Source organism: Ahaetulla prasina, chromosome 2 (assembly GCF_028640845.1).
Source record: "Ahaetulla prasina isolate Xishuangbanna chromosome 2, ASM2864084v1, whole genome shotgun sequence".
In the NCBI taxonomy this organism is placed as follows: domain Eukaryota; kingdom Metazoa; phylum Chordata; class Lepidosauria; order Squamata; family Colubridae; genus Ahaetulla; species Ahaetulla prasina.
Window position 1 is genome coordinate 183,824,957 of NC_080540.1, and position 22,024 is coordinate 183,846,980.

At 40.2% G+C, this 22,024-nt stretch overlaps 1 protein-coding gene across 1 annotated transcript in view; it reads right to left on the reverse strand.

The window, feature by feature from the left end:
• The window catches only part of RASAL3 (RAS protein activator like 3), a 78,994-nt gene that overhangs the window by 31,834 nt on the left and 25,136 nt on the right, over positions 1 to 22,024 (reverse strand). The window contains exons 3-12 of the mRNA XM_058171759.1: positions 21,538 to 21,647; positions 18,516 to 18,594; positions 9,006 to 9,088; positions 8,309 to 8,391; positions 5,154 to 5,259; positions 4,537 to 4,635; positions 3,111 to 3,653; positions 2,651 to 2,795; positions 1,197 to 1,341; positions 10 to 246 (exon numbers count right to left, since the gene is read on the reverse strand). Coding sequence (XP_058027742.1) covers positions 10 to 246; positions 1,197 to 1,341; positions 2,651 to 2,795; positions 3,111 to 3,653; positions 4,537 to 4,635; positions 5,154 to 5,259; positions 8,309 to 8,391; positions 9,006 to 9,088; positions 18,516 to 18,594; positions 21,538 to 21,647 — 1,630 coding nt within the window. The remainder of the gene's footprint in view (positions 1 to 9; positions 247 to 1,196; positions 1,342 to 2,650; positions 2,796 to 3,110; positions 3,654 to 4,536; positions 4,636 to 5,153; positions 5,260 to 8,308; positions 8,392 to 9,005; positions 9,089 to 18,515; positions 18,595 to 21,537; positions 21,648 to 22,024) is intronic.

Here is a 22,024-nt window from a genome sequence, read left to right on the forward strand (position 1 = left end):
GTTACTTACGTGGTGAAATTGGCCAGGTTCTGAATAACCTTGGCCACCAGGGTGAGGGTGCGGGAGGTGGTGTCATCGGGGTATTTCTGTGTGAGGCCAAAAAGGCTGGGGGACATAATGGCTGGACAAAGGAAGCGTAAGAATAGAGAAGCAGAGACAAGTCGCTGGCCAATATCCACCTTGCCCCGCAACTGGCACGCCTCTTGCCAGGCTGTGAAGATCTCGTTAAGCTCAGCTGGAAAGGAGCTGCGGAGAGAAAGAGATGACAGGTGAAAGAAAGCCTAAAAGTATATGGGTGACCACTGATCTAGACAGTTACAGCCATGTCTTCTGGCTAAACAACCTTGCCTGGATATATTGAATTTTGTTTCAGAGTATGCTTGGGTCGGGATGGAGTGACCAAACAGAATAATTTGCCTATAGCCAGCCCAGGCACTTTGCTCAGAAACATCTGAGGATCTCACTTTTAGCCAATTCAACTTATTACTGCAAAGTCATTTTCGTATACTTTCATGTGAAGGTGAGCTGCTTACACTAAGATAAGGTAAATTGCAAATGTATACTCATTATACTTAACTTTATATGCTAAACTTATTCTAGCAGAACAGCCATTTTTCTAGTTCATTTGGGCCTATAGGCTGTGTGCTAGATGAGCCACCAAAGGTCCTGTCAGCTTTGGAAGTCATATTAGCCCATAAGCTTCCACGCTACCACCTTCTCATATGTGGGAAAGTAGGAGGGGGGATTTAGTAGAGAGAATGTATTTAGACAAAATAGCATTCTTCCTTTTGGTCAAGGTCAGGACAATCCTGCATCTGGAGAAGGCGTGGTTGGAGTGATGTCTCGAGATGGGACAAATGCTGATTGGAGCATATGATGGACTGATGAGTGAGGGGATGGTTTTGGCGGTTTTGATTTACTGAGGGAAAACCCGGACCTCTCAGATTCGGGTTTTCCCAGATGTGCCAGTATACCTACTTTAACAAATGGAACTTTGAGAAAATGCTTGCTTCGGAGTTTTTAATTAGAGTTGGGGTTTTCTGGAATGCTGACTTGTCCTAAATCAGGCCTATTTGGTTCAGCCATTTGGGAAATCAGCAGGCCAGAAATTCCTCTACAAAGCAGATCTGGCTTCCCCTCACTGATGGCGGGAGAGAAAACTCCCTGACCACCCTGGTTGATACTCAAGTACATACTTGCTGGACATAGCAATCCTTAGGAAGACTTCTTCACAGAGTTTCTGCAGATGGTTGCGATTGTCAGCCAGGTCACGGGGAGGGCATTTGCTTGGGTCGACTTCACAGCAATCCTCCAAAAAGTTTGGCTGGGTTATAATATCACCTGTGAGACATTCCCCCATAGGATACTGTTAGATGATTAGGATGGCATAGATGCTTGCAGAGCCTCTGTTCTGAATCATAACCCACAATGGTATTTCTAACTTAGTTTCTTGCCTCCAATTAGAAACACTGACAGATTTTTTGATGAGCCTATCATTGCTTATTAAAGACATAATGATAGTCATATTCTAACAATACTATTGATGAATTTAGCTAGTTTTTCAGGGTCCCTCTGAACTGTAAAGAACCAAAGCAGCGGGAGATGGTTACTATCAGACATAGATTTCTCTTATCATTTTGACTCACAATTCACCTTATTACTATATAATCCTGGTACAGTCAGCTGCAGCCACGGCTGACTGTTGGGGGCGAATCATTGGCCCCAATCGAGAGGGTGCGCAACTTGGGCGTCCTCCTGGATGGACGGCTGTCTTTCGAAGACCATTTGACGGCCGTCTCCAGGAGAGCTTTTTACCAGGTTCGCCTGGTTCGCCAGTTGCGCCCCTTTCTAGATCGGGATGCCCTATGCACGGTCACTCATGCTCTCGTGACATCTCGTCTGGATTACTGCAATGCTCTCTACATGGGGCTCCCCTTGAGGAGCACCCGGAGACTCCAGGTAGTTCAGAATGCGGCTGCGCGGGTGATAGAGGGAGCCCCTCGTGGCTCCCACGTAACACCTCTCCTGCGCAGACTGCACTGGCTGCCTGTGGCCTTCTGGGTGCGCTTCAAGGTTTTGGTAATGATCTTCAAAGCGCTCCATGGCATAGGGCTGGGATACTTACGGGACCGTCTGCTGCCACTGAATGCCTCTCACCGACCCGTGCGCTCTCACAGAGAGGGACTCCTCAGGGTGCCGTCGGCCAGGCAGTGCCGACTGGCGACACCCAGGGGAAGGGCCTTTTCTGTGGGGGCTCCCACCCTTTGGAACGAGCTTCCCCCAGGACTTCGCCAACTTCCTGACCTTCGAACCTTCCGCCGCGAGCTTAAGACACATCTATTTATTTGCGCAGGACTGGACTAGAATTTTTAAATTTTTAAATGTTTAAATTTTAATCTGGTTTTAATGGGGTTTTATTATTTATATCTCTATTTTAAATATTCGGCCTTATGTAATAAGTTTTTAAAATTAATGTTTTACTCTGTATATATATATGTTTTTATATGGCTGTAAACCGCCCTGAGTCCCTAAGGAGATAGGGCGGTATAAAAGTGTGAACAATAAATAAATAAATAAATAATGATTATCGGCACTAACCCTCAGTGCATTTTTGTTAGTATTAAAAAACAGAGTTTCTAAGTTAACTTACTTAATGTGGCCAGCAGGTATGGGCTTCCCACCAGCTTCATGTATTCATCAATGGCCTTGGTGGCTAGCGTGTTTTCACGAAAAATCAAAGCTTCCCGGTCATCAAAACGGTCCAGCTCGGCTATGCCTAAATCAATGAGAAAATCCTGCAATGAAGATGGGAAGGGAGTCAATAGAATAAATCCCATTCTGTTCTGTGTTCACATTTAAAACCCACTTTCATCCAGGCTCAGGATGTCAGGGAAAGTGTAAAATGATACCAGGTTTTTCTCCTGTGGACCTGAGAGTCACCTTGGCAGCTAAAAGAATAATCCCACAACACCAGGTGATCTAGCAATAAAACAGCCCATTAGGGAAAAATCAGCATGACAGCATGAAGAAAATTCTCATGATGAATCTGGGTATCAGGTTGTTTCCCAGGATCTTAATGCCAGTCTGCCTATTAGTAAAATAAATGATACCTTGGCTTTGCCTGTGCTTTGCAAGACCCGCACTAGGACACTCATCAGCTCTTCCTTATCTCTGGCACTGAGGCTGGGCTCCAATGAAGCACATAACTCCCGATAATGGAAAGTGAGATATTCAGCAAATTCTTTGTACTGTACAATGGGCAACACTTTGAAATTGCAGTATCGTCCTCGGAGTCGAAGGGTGGGCATGTTTGGCTTCTCTTTGCCCAGTGGGTACCATCTCTCCAAGGGCTGGTGCTTAGCAGCCAGCTCCTTTAGGGGAACAGACATGCTGGCATTGGGGCTTTCCTTTGGCCACAGCCCTTCTTCTTCCTGTATCAAGCAGACCTGTAATTCGACAGCTGGTGGAAGAGTCTTGAGGTCAAAGTGCTCCCCCCAGAAGAGAGTTCCTATGGGGCTGGCTTGCTTGACTGTTGTGCGGGCATACAGGACTCCATCCAATTGGATTTCACAGTGGTAGTGCTTCCTGGGAGACAAGTCTCGGGCTTCATATACCCAAAGACTTAACCTGTGTTCCATCCGTTGCCAGTTGTCCTGGAAAATGGATGCATGGGACAATATTAAGAGCTGGGATTGGATGCAAAACAAGATGTGCTACATCTTGTGTAGTGTGGCACCTTTATTGAAGTATTGGACTGCAATTCCTATGAAAGCCACACTTCCTCCATAACTACTGAAGACAACTGTTGTCAAGTGTAGGAAATTAGGAGTCCAGGCAGTTCAAATGAATATAAGTTTATTGTATACTAAAGCTCTCCAAGAATCTGAATGGTCAAAACAAATTAGTGGTAGATCAGAGTCAATGGAATTCAAGATGCGATGGGCTTTAAATCTCTTATGGGCATGAAAGGACTCAAGACTGATGATGTGTTTGACCCTCCCTTGAGCTCAACCAGCTAGAACTATGTGGTAATGCACAAAACTTTTACATATGAAGGTGAAGTCACAAAGAAAAGGCAACAGGATTAGGTCCAAAGCAGATGAAAGATTAAGAATTTGCTGGTGGGAGTAGCAGGTAGATCAGTAGTGGGTTTCAATTTCATTCGCAGCCAGTTTGCTCATGGGCATGCACGCGCATGAACAGAGACATCCAGGTGGGTGGGCGGAACCTCTCACCCCCACCACTATCGGTTCGCCCAATCCAGGGCAAACCAATAGGGTAGACACACAAGTGGGAGAGGCTGGAGGGGCCTGTCAGCTCCTTATGACTTCTTGGTCATAAAGTCTAGAATTTCTGCTTTGGATGAAAGACTGAGACAAGAACAGAGACCATGGCAGGAGACAAGTAAGGAATATTTTTTATAAGGAGAAGATACAGGGAGAAGATACAGGGAGAAAGAAAGTGGTGTGGGTGAAAGGAGTTTCCTATGGAAAAGTATGTCCATTTTATGAACAGTACAAGTCAAAACTACTTTACCATACTGGGCTGGATAGCCTGACGTAAGTTCTCCATCCAGTGGGTTCTCTCAGCAGCAGATGAACAGTTAAAGCAGTAGCGTTCCCCAGCCCTCAGGACCTAAGAGAGGAGAACTCTAGTTGAGACATACCCTGGGCCAGGCTGGTCTCTTCTATCATTCAGGGGTAATAGTCCCTTTGTCAGGATTAACAAAGTGAGAGAGGAGTGAGCAGCTGAAATGCTGCTTACTGCATGATTCATGACCGCATGATTCATGACTGCCAAAAGAGCAGGGCTTCATATAATATATTCATCTTGATACCAAGCTGGTTTACCATGACTATCAGAGAGCAGAGAACACTTATGCAGCTCAGGCAGCACCATGTTTTGGGTTGCAGCTGCCCTGTGACAAAGGGTATACTGTGCAAGTTAAGCTTTTTATAGGCTTTTATAGATCCTGGCAGCCAAGAATTTCCTGAAGTCCTTCATCTAGCCAGAACAACCTTATGTATGAATGGAGTATTAACAGGAGATTGAGTTTCAATCTGAAGGTAGGTGAATTTCCAGGATCACTTGCAGAATGTAGAATTATTTCATTACTAAATCAAGTGATGAAATAATATGTAATTATTCTATACCTCAAAGCAGTGCTGCTTTCCCACAAGGCTGCTATGAAGTGGTCGGATCAAGACATCTTTCTCATTGTTCAGGTCCAGGGTGAGAGCTGGGCCAATAAAGGCCTCCCTGTAAGAAGCAACAGAAAGGCCAGGCCAGAATAAGAAATAGAATGTGTCCATGAACTCCAGTGCATTTGCAAAGATCAATCATTATCTGGACCTGTTGCTATTCAGAAATTATTTTCAGATCATTAGTTAACTGAGGAAGCCATTGTAGATATGCTCTTCCTGCTAGAATTAGACTAGAACTGAGTGAGACACCAGAAGAGGAGGAGCCCTGTCCAAAGACTCAAAAGATTCTACTACAGTCAACCTCCAACCTTCCCAAACCATATCCTGAAAATGAGGCTTTGCTTCAGAATTCAGGAAGTATGCAATCTACATAGACTTCTGCAAAGCTTTTGATTCAGTAGTACATGATAAACTACTGCTCAAACTAAAATCCTACGGCATTTCAGGACCTCTTCACAATTGGATAAATGCCTTCCTGTCAAACAGACAACAAGTGGTCAAAATTGGTAACGCTATATCAAATCCTGTTCCTGTCAAAAGTGGCGTTCCCCAAGGTAGTGTTCTTGGTCCAACGCTCTTCATACTATACATAAATGATCTCTGTGACCTCATCTCAAGTTATTGTGTTCTCTTTGCTGACGATGTCAAACTATTTAATACCACTAACAATACTTCTACCCTTCAAGAAGACCTCGACTTAGTTTCTGATTGGTCTAAAACTTGGCAACTCCAAATCTCTACCAGCAAATGCTCAGTCTTACATATTGGAAAAAAGAATCCTATCAACAAGTACAAACTTGATGGTCATTACCTTACTGACGACCCTCACCCTGTCAAAGATCTTGGAGTTCTCATATCAAATGACCTAAATGCCAAAGCCCACTGCAACTACATAGCAAAAAAGGCTCTAAAAGTAGTTAACCTAATTTTACGCAGCTTCTTTTCCAAAAACTCTACACTACTAACTAGAGCATACAAAACATTTGCCAGACCTATTCTTGAATACTGCTCATCAGTCTGGAACCCACACCACATCTCTGACATAAATACAATAGAACGCGTCCAGAAATATTTTACTAGAAGAGTTCTTCACTCCTCCGAAAACAACAAAATACCTTATGCCACCAGACTTGAAATCCTGGGATTAGAAAACTTACAATTACGTCGACTTCAACATGACCTGTGTTTAACACACAAAATCATCTATTGCAATATCCTTCCTGTAAATGACTACTTCAGCTTCAATCAGAATATTACAAGAGCAAAAAATAGATTCAAGCTTAATGTCAACCGCTTCAAACTTGATTGCAGAAAATATGACTTCTGCAACAGAGTTGTTACTGCTTGGAACTCATTACCTGACTCCATAGTCTCTACAAAAAATCCCAAAATCTTCAACTAAAAACTGTCTACTATTGACCTCACCCCATTCCTAAGAGAACTATAAGGGGCGTGCATAAGAGCACAAAAGTGCCTACCGTTCCTGTCCTATTGTTCTCTTTATTATTTCTAATTAATATAGCTATGCATATCCTTTACTTATATATATATATATGTGTGTATGTGTGTGTGTGTGTATGTGTATATGTATATATGTATATATGTATATATGTATATATATTTCATGATATGTTTTTCTTTTTTTACTATGACAATGTTTATGTATACTGTTGTGACAAAATTAAATTAAAAAAAAAAGTCAGTGACCCATTGTCTTGTAGACCTGTCAGGAACATTTTTAGAAGCAGAGGTGTAGGCATACCTGAGCAAAGTCCAAAGACCACACTTTGAACCCAGAAGCCTATTCGGGATGAGGAAATGGGAAATGTATTCCAGAACAAGGCCCTGATGATAAGTCACAAATGAAGCAAACTGTGAAAATGATTGTTTGGGCTCAAGCCAGAGCTGAAGTAACAGATAAACTCCATATGTCCATCTTTTTAACAGTGCACCTGCTTTTCTGGACTCCCCTACCAGACAGTTCCTGAGTAAGTGGAGACATTTAACTAACTTCTTAGAACTAAGTAGATTTGGCCCAAGTTATAAATGACTTGGAAGACCATCTGGAACGTGAGGTTATTATCTAGACTGGAAAGTTGAAAAAACATCCTGGAGGATTGGATGGTAAGGTGTTTCAATAATGCTGCCCCCAAAATTGCACAGATGGAGTCAGCTTGATTCAAGGGTATCTTTACTTTTACCAGCTAGTTCTTCGGCCTTTTCATATAGCTGAAATTTGGACCAAATGTCAGGAGGTAGGGATGGCAAAAAAATCACGATAAAACGAGTTATAGGATGTGTCCAGTCAATTAAATATGCTCTAGAAACCATGAGTTGCTGCAGGATAATTTTTAAAAAAATCAACCATTCAGTAATGGAGAGAGCAGGGGTACCTGGCAATTTATCAGTCTTATTATAAGGCTGATTCTCAATGTTTCTCAATCATATTTTGAATCTTCCTAACAATCTTCTGACAGCAGCATTTTATTAAGTTTGGATAGTGCTCAGTTTGTTTGCTAGATATGAGAAGCCCTTTGCTCCACTGCTGGAGGCAGCTATGAATGCTCCTGCCACATGCTGCCTTAGGCAGCAGTAAATTAATAATAATAAAAGAGTAAACATAGCATTCTTTCATGGCATTTTAAGCTATCAGGAAGATACTGACCTAGCAACCTTTTATATGCCATAATAGTTACAGTACTTTATAAATATGTTTTCAGTCTTAAAATTTTATTTTCTCTTGTACAATTCTCCAATATTTTTCTCTGTTATAAAACATTCAGATCTTTTGTTTTGGGTTGGACAATCAGTCTCCCCCAACTGGTACATTTCACATGAACCCCCACCCCTCCACCAAGTATGGCCCATCTAGAAAGCACTGGATTGGGGAAATCTGGATTAAATGAATGGAAGCTCAGAGAACAGACAAATAACATTTTTGGGCCATATCTCAACCTGGTTGTCAGGATATCAGCTGAAACATAAAGAATAGGATGAGCCCATCACACCTATACCAATATGTTCAGTAAAACAATCAACAATCAACAATCAAGAAAGAGGCGCACAAGATAAGGCACAAAATGAGAATTCCTGTTGGAGCCTACCTATTGTCATTCACAACAGATTCACCTGAGGAATCAGTGTTAGGAAGGACCTTCCGACCTCTGAACCGTCTCCAAAGCATCCCCTGGAAATAGGATGAGAAAAAGGAATAATTATGAGGATTTTCCTACCCTTAAAGCAAAGGAGCATAGCTGAAAGAAAGCTAGAAATTTTCTGACTCAGTGTTCTTTCAAGGTACTCAGCCTTTCACAAGCCAACCCAGGCAATGTCTCTTACAACAGAGAACAAGAATAAATGGGCTATGCCTTAGCAAAATACTTGTGGAGCACTTAAGACCAATTGATCCAAGCCACTTATCATAGCCAAAGGCAACACCTCCCCAAATAAATGTCCCTCAAGGCCTCAAATGTTGATTTTGACTTTAATGTGGGAAATTTGGAGATGATGCAGCTAGACACAAGTGACTGAGCAATTGGTAGAGGAGAGATGAAGCAGAAGGGTACAATGATCTGCATTTACTGAGGGAGGACAAGAATAATGTGGCAAACTGCTACAACTCTAAAGTAACATTCCTAGAATAGGATTTTTATTCCAGATTCTGGAATATCTGGGGAACACTAAACTAGGGAAAGCAGGGCCACAGAGAGGCCCTAAGAAGCTAGGGTGTCATCAAGTAAAGTAAAAGCATTTACTTGACTTTCTTGCCCTGCCTACCCCTCTCCCCCATGTCTCTTGTACCTTCACATTGCCAAGCTGTGTGCCCGAAGAAGCATCCTGGAAAGCCTTTTTCTCAGGAGCAGGTCCTCCTATGAAAAACTCTGCTGGAACAAAGTAAGTTAAATAGAAGTCAAACACAGTGAAACAGCTGGGGGACGAAGGAGTTATAGAATCAAAGCATTGGAAGAACTTTTGAAGCTTTTCTAATCCCGCCTAATTCTGGTAATCATCTCAGAGAACTTTACTAAGCTTTTCTTAAAAACTTCATTGATAAAGCACCTATAACTACAGGAAAGAGGATTTTTCTTAATAGCTCTCATACTCAGGAAATTCTTCCTTATTTCAGATTTGAACTTCCCTCTTTAAAGCTTCTACCTATCTTGGGTATTACAGAGAATAAATCCACATCTTCTTTCTTGTAATAGCTCTTATAGTATTGGAAGACTACTGTCATGTCTTCCCTTAGCCTTCTCTTTCTTAGGCTGAAGAGTTCCTATAACCATTCTTCATAGGATTTAACTTCAAAGTCTTTGTCACTCTTCTCTGCGTTCTTTCCAATTCCTCAGTATCCTTCTTGTACTGTAGAGATTCAAACTGGGCACAGTATTCCAGATATGTCCAGTACAGCACAGGGCAAAACTATCACATCCCAGTATATAACAGTATATAAGAATGCAGTGGTTCTTTTGTTAACTACAATACATTGCTAGCTTGTGCTTAATCTGTGGTCTAATAGGGTACTCAAATCCTTCACATAAGTATGACTGTTGAGGCAGATACAACCTGTTTTGCTACCCAAATGCAAAAACTTAGTATTCTTGTCACTGAATTTCATTTACCAAAAGGCAAAAAGATATGATGCTGGAAGATGAGTCCCTCAGGTCAGAAGTTGTTGAATATGCTACTGGGAAAGAGCAGAGGGTTAGTACTAGTAGCGCCAGAAAGAGTGAAACGACTGGGCCAAAGCTGAAAAGACGCTCAGCTGTGGATGCATCTGGTGGTGAAAGGAAAGTCCATTGCTGTAAAGATTTTTTCTCCATAGGAACCTGGAATGTAAGATCAAGGCAAGCTAGACGTGGTCAAACAAGAGATGAAAAGACTGAACATCAACATTTTAGGAATCAGTGAACTAAAATGGACAGGAATGGGTGAATTTAATTCAGATGACCATCAGGTATAGTACTGTGGGCAAGAATTCCTCAGAAGAAATGAAGTAGCTTTCATAGTCAATAAAAGAGTAGGAAAAGCAGTACTGGGATACAATCCCCAAAATGACAGAATGATCTCAGTTCAAATCCAAAGCAAACCATTCAATATCACAGCAATCCAAGCCTATGCCCCAACCACTGGTGCTGAAGAGGATGAAATTGACTGGTTATATGAACTCCTACAGCACCTTATAGAATTAACACCAAAAAATTATGTCCTTATCATCATGGGAGATTGGAATTTTATTTATTTATTTATTTATTTATTTATTTTTAATTTTTTTATTACTTTTTTGCAACAAACAAACAAACAAAAAAAGAAAGTACATTATTACACCCTTGTGCTATACATAAAAAAAAGGAAGATTTGGGTCTTCGGATATATCCTCACGATCGCCAAAATCCACGTTCTCGAGGTACAGGTACCGAAGCGTCCAATGTTCCTAGCGCAAAGTCCACAAAAGGTTTCCAAGTCTTCCAGAAAATATCTTCTTTATACACACCACTTCTAATTTTAATATCACATGTCATTTTATCATTTAAAGCTAATTTCCACATTTCAGAATTCCACTCTTCTATTCTAAAAATCACATCTAGTTTCCAATGTCTAGCTATTATAATTCTACCTATTATAATCATAATTCTAATCAATTCTTTTTCATATTTTGTTAATTCTATTTCCTTAATTACCAACAATAATATAGTTTCCACTCTCAATGTTATTACTTTCCCCATCATTTCAAATATCATTTTCTCCAATTGTTGCCAAAACTTTTTAACCTTATCACATTTATACCACATATGTTCGTAAGTCCTCAATTCCATCTCACATCTCCAACATTTTTTACTAATTTTTTTATCCATTTGTGACAATCTTACTGGGGTCAAATACCATTTCCAAACAACTTTATAATTGTGCTCTTTAATCCTTATAGATAAAGTTCTCATAATTCTACTATTCCAATTCACATTCCAATCTGACTCTGGTATTTCAATATTAAGATCTTTTTCCCAATTTGTCCTCATCACTCTTTGTAATTTTTCATCAGAATTTATAATCTTATAAACCACCTTCACTCTTGCACTGCTTCTTTGATACAATTTTGAAATAACATGTATAAACTTATTACCAAAGCCTAAAGCCTCCACAATTACTTTAATAGTTTCCCATTGTACAGAATCAAAAGCTTTAAAAATATCCAATGATACTATACCAATTTTATCACCATTATATTCGGCTACATCTATAATATTTAATACTCTTCTAACAATATCACTCATGTATCTACCCTTCACAAAACCTACTTGGTTATAGCTTATATATCTATCTATAAATCTATTTAATCTATTACTTATAATAGCAGTAAATATCTTTGCATCCTGATTAATTAAAGAAATGGGCCGATAGGACTCAATCCTTTCTAAATCTTTATCTGGCTTAGGAATTAGGGATATCACCGTTCTATTCCATGATGAAGGTACTTCTCCACCATGTAATATTCCATTGAATAATTTTTGCAATCTTGGTATTATTAATTCTTTAAATTCTTTATAAAACTCAACAGGTAATCCATCCTCACCTGGAGCTTTCCCTAATTTTAATTTTTGTATTATTCCATTAATCTCATCTTGTGTTATATCTTCTTCCATCAATTCCTTATATGTTTGATCAATTTTCACCACATACTTTTCTAAATAGCTTTGCAATTTTCCCCGATTAACTGGTTTCTTTGAATATAGATTCTGAAAAAAATTTCTAACCACTTCACATTTCTCTAATTTTTTATAACATCTTATACCTCTATCATCTATCAAAGCTCCAATTTCTCTCTTCTCTCTTTTATTTTTCGCCATCTTTGCCAATAATTTAGAATTTCTATTACTAAATTCAAAAAAATTCCTATTTAAATATCTCAAATTTCTTTTACTAACTCTGTATCTTCTTCTATCATTTTATTTCTTAACATATTAAGCTCCTGAAGAATTTTTTTTTCTTTAGTAAGCAAAAATTGATTTTCCAATTCTTTAATCTGATTTTTATCTCTTTCCATTTTAATTTTATAATTTTTATATTTCCTACTTGATAATTTAATACTCTCCCCTCTAAACACCGCTTTCATCGCATCCCAAACAATTTCAAATTTAACCTCCCCGTTATCATTTAATCTCCAACTTTCCTCCAATTTTTTAAGTATCCATTTTTTATCCTTTTCATTTTTATACAGTTTCTCCTCATATCTCCAATAGCTTCTTTTTTTCTCAAAATTAAAATCTAAATCCACCATAACTTCTGCATGATCAGAATCTTTAAAAATTCCCACATCTACCTTATCCACATTATTCAACAAATCTTTAGAAAGAAAAATATAATCAATTCTAGAATATGTATTATATATCTTAGAGAAAAAAGTGTATACTCTCTCAATTCCTTTGACGTCACAGCACACATCGACCACGCCGTTTGAAGCATCCACATATTTAAAATCCCCATTTTATTTGCTCCTCCACAGCGGTGGGATTAGTACTGTCTATTTTATCTCTGATTAAATTAAAATCCCCAGCCACAATTACTTTCCTACACTTTCATTCTCCAAAATTTTGTTATTTTTCAAGAAATTCTCTTTGTTTTTCATTCGGTAAATATAAATTAACAAGTGTCACTTTTTCCTCATTAAGATTTCCAACAATTATTACATATCTTCCATCTTCATCCAAAATTACCTGATGTTTTTCAAAATACACCCTATCTGATATCAGTGTTGCAACTCCTCTAGCTTTTGAAGTTCCAAATGCTTTTTCATATATTTGCATACCTTTTATATACATTCTATTTGAATCTTCAGATTTCTGATGGGTTTCTTGTAAAAATAAAATGTCTGGTAAATCCCTTTTAATCTTAAATTCCAATCTTCTTCTTTTAATCTGATTCCCTGTACCCTTCACATTCCATGACATTATTTTTATAACTCCCATTTAAAATATAAATTTTTTAATCCTATCCCCGCATCTTCCTTTCTGTGCCCACAACCCAACATTCAACTACCATATAACCTATATTTAACATATAAACAACAATAAGAAAACAAAAAAAAAAACAAAAACAAGACAAACAATAAAGTACAAACAAACTTCTTCCCCCACATCCTCATCGGTTTCGCCTCTATAAAGAGAATGGGGGAGAGGGGACGTGCCAATGCCCGGGCCACTTCTTTCGGGCTGTCTATTTAAATTCATCACTCAAAAAAAAAGATAGCGATGATTCTCTCCCGCATTCGGCTTCGTATTTTCGTATTTTCCAAGACTCTGCTTCTTCTCCTGCTGTATCATCACGACTTTTCTTCTGTTCAACCAACACAGGTGATATTTCTTTCCTCTTTAACCCTTTAGAGTCTTGCCCTCCAATAGCCCCTTTTTCTTCTTCTGGGATTGATGTTTCCGCGTATGTTCCATCCATCTTAAGCATTTGATCTTTTATCTCCATTAAATCCTCCATCTCAATCAGTCCAAGCTCCCGTAAATATAATAATGCATCTATATCTGGGGTAATTGTACGCATCCTTCCTTTATAAAAAAATTTCAATTGTTGTGGTGGCCTCCAATTATATTTAATTCCATTATCTCTCAAAACTTTTGTAATTGGTTTTAAAAAAAATCTCCATGCCCTTTCTTCTCTTGATATATCCGGGAAGACTTGAATAGTCTTCCCTTCAAACTTCAAAGCATCTCCCATCTCTCTCACCTTGGCCATAACTTCCAGCTTATCACCAAGATTTGCGAACCTGACAAGCACATTCCTGTTAGAGCCATTTTGCCTTCTATATCCAATTCTAAAAACACTTGCCAGGTCTGCTATTGTAAACGTAAGTTGCGTATCCAAATCATTAATCCATTTCAAAACCCGCTGTTTCAATTTATCCTCCTTTTCTTCCGAGATTCCTCTGATAACCAAATTATATTTCCTCATCTCTTCTTCCAAAAGACAAATTCTCTTATCTTGCTGCTCATTTTTATAAAATATTTTGCCAATTTGCCGATCTACTTTTACCTCATGTACATGTATCTGCTCCATTTCATCTTTAATCATTATCATTTCCTCTCTTTGCTTCGCAAAGTTTTCATTCATCTCTTGCTTCAACTTTTTCATTTCGGATGTCAGTTCCAATGTCATATTATCCATACGCTCTGATAGTCCTGCTATTTTTTCCCCAATTTTATTTAAAGCTGCAGCAAGTTGCTGCGTTTCTGAGAGTTGTTGAGTCATTTTGAAAAAAACCAATTTTTTTCCCCCAAACTAGGATTCCAAACCAATTTTACAGAGGGTCTTAGTGAAGATCAAAGGACGGCAGTCTTTTAATTGAAGCGAAGCGGCTTATTTGCACTTGTTATCTCTCAAGTTTTCAAGGATAATCTCTCAGTAACTTATGACTCATAGTCACTCCACAAAGAAACACAAAACCTCGCAGCTAACATTAATCAGCGCCATTTTTTCTCCACGTCAGCAAAGCAGAAAGGAAAAAGAAACCAACTTAAGCTTCGAAACAGAATCCTTTTTTTTGTTTTCTGTGATATAGACAAGCTATTAATTTGCTCTCAAGAGAAAAAAAAATAAAGAAAAAATTATCCGCCCAGTAAAATTCTTGCTGCCAAACAGTCCAACACAAAAGGTCAGTTTCTCTTCAAATTAAATTCTTCTCATTAACAGATTCAGTCCTTAATATTCACTCCTTAGCCTCAGCAATAAAAAAATTTTTTTTTAACACAGAACACGATAGTTATAATTGGAAAAACAAAACACAGCAATTTATTCCAAACTTATCATGTCTGCTGGCCGGCTCGGTCATCCCACGCTGTAGAAACTCCTTAATTCAAGCCGTTTCAGATGACCTACCAGTTTTAAATTCAATCTGCTGGGCTGTTAACACTTTCACTTCATGATTTATTAACTTTCATCCATAACAGTGCATTCCAAACAGCATAAATCCTCATAAATCTTCATTAATAAGCCCTGTGAAGTGAAGGAAAGGTCCTTACCCCGCCACGGTCATGGCCACGCCCCCCTTATTTATTTATTTATTTATTTGATTTTTATACCGCCCTTCTCCCGAAGGACTCAGGGCGGTGTACAGGCAAGATAAAACAATACAATATACAGATTAAAATACCATTTAAAAACTTATTTAAATTAGCCTAAAATAAAAAATTTCCATACTAAAAACCCCGTTTAAAAATTGATAAAATTTCACATTAAATCTAATTTAAGCCATGCTAAAGTAGGAAGCCAAAAGATAACTGAAATAACAGGCAAGTTTGGCCTTGGAGTACAAAATGAAGCAGGGCACAGGCTGATAGAATTTTGTCAAGAGAATACTATGGTCATAGCAAACACTCTTTTCCAAGTTCAGATCATGAGTTTCTCGTTGCAAAATTTAGGCTTAAATTGAAAGTAGGGGAAACCACTAGGCCACTCAGGTATGAACTAAATCATATCCCTGATGAATATACAGTAGAGGTGACAAATAGATTTAAAGTATTAGATCTGATAGACAGAATGTCTGAAGAACTAAGGATGGAGGTTTGCAACATTGTACAAGAGGTAGTAACTAAAACCATTCCAAAGAAAAAGAAATGCAAGAAAACAAAATGGCTGTCTGAGGAAGCTTTGCAAATAGCTGAAGAAAGAAGGGAAACAAAAGACAAGGGAGAAAGAGAAAGATGCATCCAATTGAATGCAGAATTCTAGAGAATAACTAGAAGAGATAAGAATGTCTTCTTAAATGAACAGTGCAAAGAAATAGAAGAAAACAATAGAATAGGAAGGACCAGAGATCTCTTCAAGAAAATTGGAGATATGCAGGGAACGTTTCATGCAAAGATGGGCATGATAAAGGACCAAAATGGCAGGGACCTAACAGAGGCAGAAGAGTTTAAGAAGAGGTGACAAAATTACACAGAAGAACTATACAAGAACTTAACATCCCTGATAACCACAATGAGGACATCCTGGAAGTCAAATGGGCCTTAAGAAGTCTGAGCAACAACAAAGCTAGTGGAGGTGACAGTATTCCACCTGAGCTATTCAAAGTCTTAAAAGACGATGCAGTAAAAGTGCTACACTCAATTTGCCTGCAAATTTGGAAAACTCAACAGTAGCCACAGGATTGGAAAAGGTCAGTTTACATTCCAAATCCAAAAAAAGGCAATGCCAAAGAATGTTCAAACTGTCGCACCATTGCACTCATTTCACATGCTAGTAAGGTTATGCTTAAAATCCTATAAGCTAGGCTCCAGCAGTATGTGGATTGAGAACTACTAGAAGTACAGGCAGGATTTCAAAGAGGCAGAGGAATGAGAGATCAAATTGCCGACATACGCTGGATCATGGTAGGGAGTTCCAGAAAAACATCTACTTTGCTTCATTAACTATGCTAAAGCCTTTTATTGTATGGCTCAAAACAAATTGTGGCAAGTTCTCAAAGAGATGGGAGTACAAAACCATCTTATTTGTCTCTTGAGAAACTTATATGCAGGTCAAGAAGCAACAGTGAGAAGTGGACACAGAACCACTGATTGGTTCAAAATTGGGAAAGGAGTCCAACAAGGTTGTATACTGTCGCCCTGCCTATTGAACATATATGCAGAGCACATCATGAGAAAGGCGGGGCTAGATGAATCAAAAGTTGGAATTAAGATTGCCGGGAGAAATATCAACAACTTCAGATATGCAGATGGTATCACTGTAATGGCAGTAAGTGAAGAGGAACTAAAGAGCCTCTTGATGCAGGTGAAGAAGGAAAGTACAAAAATTGGCTTGAAACCCAACATTAAGAAAACTAAGATCATGGCATCTGGCCCTCACAATTCCTGGCAAATAGATGGGGAAGAAATGGAGGTAGTGACAGATTTTATTTTCCTGGGCTCCAAGATCACCGCAGATGGGGACTTCAGCCAAGAAATTAAAAGACACTTGCTCCTGGGGAGGAAAACTATAGCAAATCTAGACAGCGTACTAAAAAGCAAAGACATCACCCTGCCAACAAAAGTGTGTATAGTCAAGGCTATGGTTTTCCAAGTTGCAATGTATGGCTGCAAAAGTTGGACCATAAGAAAGGCTGAGCGCCAAAGAATTGAGGCCTTTGAACTCTGGTGCTGTAGAAGACTCCTGCGAGTCCCTTGGACTGCAAGGCGATGAAACTGGTAAGTCCTAGAGGAAATCAACCCTGACTGCTCTTTAGAAGGCCAGATCCTGAAGATGAAATCCAAATACTTCGGCCACCTAATGAGAAGGAAGGACTCACTGGAGAAGAGCCTAATGCTGGGAAAGATTGACGTCAAAAAAAGAAGCAGACAACAGAGAATGAGGTGCCTGGATGGAGTCATGAAGCAGTAGGCGTGAGCTTAAATGGACTCCAGAGGATGGTAGAGGACAGGAAGGCTTGGAGTAATGTTGTCCATGGGGTCGCAATGGGTCGAGCACAACTTCACAACTAACAACAATAACAGCAAATTTAAGCCCCATAAAACCCAAACTTGAGCACCTTAGGAGTAAGTATCCCATCAAAATCCACAGTGTTGGCTTCAATGCTACTGGGTTTGTGGTGGGAGATGTAAGAGAGGGATGGTCAAATATCAGGGTTTCTTACTTTCTAAAAGTTCAGCCCATGAGAATATCAATTTCTCAATCCTCTAGAACAGGGGTGTTAAACTCACGGCCTGCGGGCTGGATGCACCATGTGCTGGCCATGCCTACATCTGTTTTAGTGAAGGGGGAAAAGTTGTGATACATCATGTGACGCCCCCGTGATAACGCGAGTTTGACACCCTGCTCTAGAAGATATGGAAATCCCCATGCATTAAACTCCTTTTCTCACCTCTTTGGGTTTTAACTGGTACAAGTTCCTAACATCCAACCCTTGGATGGAAACTTTGGCTTTTGCCATCCCAATCACAAGAAACCCCTGTTTGAAGAACCAGTAAACCATTTACATATTATGATGTACCAGAAGACCAATGGGTCTATCTCAAAAGAAAGGGAAAATGAGGCATTTACTAAGGGTCTAAAATGGCTAGTTGTGTGGATTAAAGTGCTAATCCCAGTTAAATGTCTGGTCATTCTTGCAGACAAGACAAAATGACAAGAGCATTACAGTGCCAAGAGGTCCTGCTGCTCACTATTCAACTCCAAGGAAATAGTTAATATGCTTAAGAAATACTTGATATCAATAATAGGGTGAATGACAAAGAACAAGTTGAAATTAAATCCAGCCACCCCTTCTTCATTTCCAGTCAGCTGTGTGTGTGTATGTAAGAGAGAGACAACACTCACTATTTTCCTTATGTGGTCGGAATATTGAGTTATTCTCTGAAACAGAACTGCTGGTTCGTTTCCGCTTCTCAAGCAGATTCTAAAACAGAAAAGAGAACTCTGTAGGTAGATCACTATTTTGATATATTAATTTATGCATAGCAATTTGCATATAGGTGTAATAGATAAACTGATGATGCTATGTCTATTGTTATCTATACTCTATTGAATCATTTGGAACAGCAGGGAACATATGTAAGGTTGTTATTTGTGGATTATAGCTCTTCCTTTAACACCATTCTACCCAACAGGTTGTTTCTTAAAATGTCCAATTTGGCTATAAATCAGAGGATTTGTTTGTGGATAAAGGATTTTTCTGACAGATAGGCCACAGTCAGTAAGGATGGGATCTCACCATTCTTCTACTCTGATACTAAACACACAGGAGCCGCCCAGGGTTGTGTCCTAAGCCCCTTCCTTTATTCCTTGTATACACATGACTGCACCCCATTGTATAACAGCAACATAATTATTAAATTTGCGGATGACATGACAGAGTTGGGGTTCATTACCATGTTTCCCTGAAAATAGGACATGTCCTGAAAATATGGCCAAGCCTGATTTTTGGGGTGGGCATAAATATATGCCCTCCCCCGAAAATAAGCCCTAGTGATGGGTTGGGCGTGGCCAGCACTTTTGGGAGAGAAGGCAAGGGGGAAGCGATTGCTTGCAAACTTCCACCCCACTCCCATCTCTTCGCAAGGTGACTCCTGACAGTCCCAGACACCCAAAGCCCATGCGGCTCCCTTTTCCACAGCATCCTGTTTATCGAGGGTGGTGGGAGGTAGAATGGGGGAGAAGCAAGACGCATGGAGCGAGACAGGACTCGGTCCTCTTGCTGTCTCTTCTCCCCCTCTCGCTGGGCATGACAGGGCTTCCTGCTCCTGCCCAAATTGATGCAATTTGGAGGTGGCAAGTGGAGAGTGGTTGGGCCAAGGAGACAGGCACATCTTACCTGCCTTGCAGCTCTGTTGCATGTCTCACCGTTGCCTGCAGGCAAATATATTGTAGGTTAAAACCAAACTTCTAGCGAGTTCAAGAAGTTTGATTGAACTCGCGAGGTTTTTTTACCCTACAACGTATTTGCCTGCAGACAACACCGAGACATGTGATGGAGCTGCAAGGCAAGTAAGGCGTATGTCTCACGTCTCCCTGGCCCCACCAGTCCCCACTTGACACCCCCAAATTGCATCCAATTTGGGCAGGGGCAAGAAGCCCTGCCATGCCCAGCGAGAGGGGGAGAAGAGATGGCAAGAGAATAATGCCTCTCCTCTCGCTTCTCCCCCACCATGCTCCATGCCTCTCACTTCTCCCCCACCCTACCTGCCCCCGCCCAACAAAGAAACTGCGGGGAAGGGCAGCAACCAGACTGCTGTTATGGTACCATTGTGGTGTGTGGAGCCGTCTTACCTGCCTTGTAGCTCCATTGTGTGTCTTGCCATTGTCTACAGGCGAAGACGTTGTAGGGTAAAAAAAAACCTCGCCAGGTCAATCAAACTTCTCGAACTTGCAAGAAGTTTGGTTTTACCCTACAACGTGTTTGCCTGCAAGCAACGGCAAGGCATATGACAGAGCTGCAAGGCAGGTAAGATGCATGTCTCACCAGCCCCTGATGAGGGGGGAGGAGAAGAGATAACAAGAGGAGTGAGCCCGTCTCACTCCATGCATCTTGCTTCACCCCTGCCCCACATGCCACCCCCCTCGATAAAGAGCCAGGTGCTGTGGAAAAGGGAGCTGGGTGGGCACAGGCTTTGGGCACCTGGTGCTGCCAGGGGATGACTGGTGGAGAGGTGGGAGCAGGGTGGGAGTTTGGAGGTGAGGGGGATGGATGGATGGGAGGCGGGCAAGTGCCAAGAATGCCGGGGAGATTCCCATCTTTGGTTTCCCCAGAGAACAGCTGACGAGCTGCTGTGTTGCGCTGCTACAGCAGCCATGAGGTGGCCACGCTCGCCGCCTTCTGCACCCCCAAATAATAAGAACCCCCCCAATAATAAGGCCAAGTCCTTATTTCGGGGTTCAAAAAATATAAGACAGGGTCTTATTTTCGGGGAAACATGGCAGTAAGAACAATGAGTCTGCTTATAGAAAGGAAGTACAAGGGCTGACATTGTGGTGTAAAGAAAATTTACACCAAAAAAACCATAATTGAGTTCAGGAGGAAGAGAGATGTACATTTACCATTGTACATAAATGGTGAGGAGGTGGAGAGGGTTGGTAGTTTTAAATTTCTGGGCATTTATACCTCGGAGGACCTCTCATGACTATGAATGCTAACGTGCTTGTGAAGAAGGCACAGAAGAGGCTGTACTTCCTGAGAATGCTCAGGAAAATAAATCTATCTCAGCATCTACTTCTGTCCTACTATCACAGCACCATTGAGAGTATCTTGACATATGGCATTCTTGCATGGTATGGGAGCAGCTCTGCAGCATAAAAGCTCTACAGAGAATTATTAAAACTGCCCAGAATATCATTGGGCTCCAGCTACCAGCCCTGGATGACATCTTTGTATTTGGCTATTTGAGGAAGTTGCACAATATTCTCAGGGACTCTTCCCATCCTGCTTACAATCTTTTTGGACTGTTGCCTTCTAGCCGAAGATACAGAACAATTAAAACTCGGATCACACATCTTCTGAATAGTTTTTATCCCAGAGCTATAATTGCACTCAACAATGAACTAAAGGGCTACCATGCTATTAGTAATGCTATTGGACAACATTACTTGGTTTGCTGTGTGGATGTTTGGGTGGTTGAGGGATGGGGAATTTTTGATGGTTGGAGATATGTCTGGGGATTGCCATGTGTGTGGGGCTTGGTCTCTGGGTGTTATGTGAATTTCATTCTATGGGTATATTGTACAATCACAATAAACTATTAAATTAAATTAAATTATTAATCTATCCTCAATCCCATAACCTCTGAGCATGCTTAGATTCTGCTCCTGCTCTTTCTTGAATTCCAAAATCCAGAGATGCTCCCACCTCCTCATCTCTGCCCCATAACGTCAGCCGTCTGTCCTGCAGAGATACATTAGCCACATCCCAAGGACGAACACCCATGCTTGGAATCAACTGGACAACAGAATCATCACCTGTAGGGAGGAATATGGATATAATGTGTGAATGAGCTGGATTATTTATTTATTTATTTATTTATTTATTTCGATTTTTATACCGCCCTTCTCCCGGAGGACTCAGGGCGGTGTACAGCCAAGTAAAAATTCAATATATAAACATTAAAAAGAAGTTAAAAAGAAATATTATAATGTGGCCGAAATTTTAAAACCATTTAAAATCTTAAAACATAAATACCCCAATAAAATTTCAATCCAGTCCCGCTTGAATAAATAGGTGCGTTTTCAGCTCACGCCGAAAGGTCCGAAGATCAGGCAATTATGATTATGACTCTATACTTACCAGGATCATACCTCCAATATATGATATAGAAAAGTGAGCACTTCTCATATTT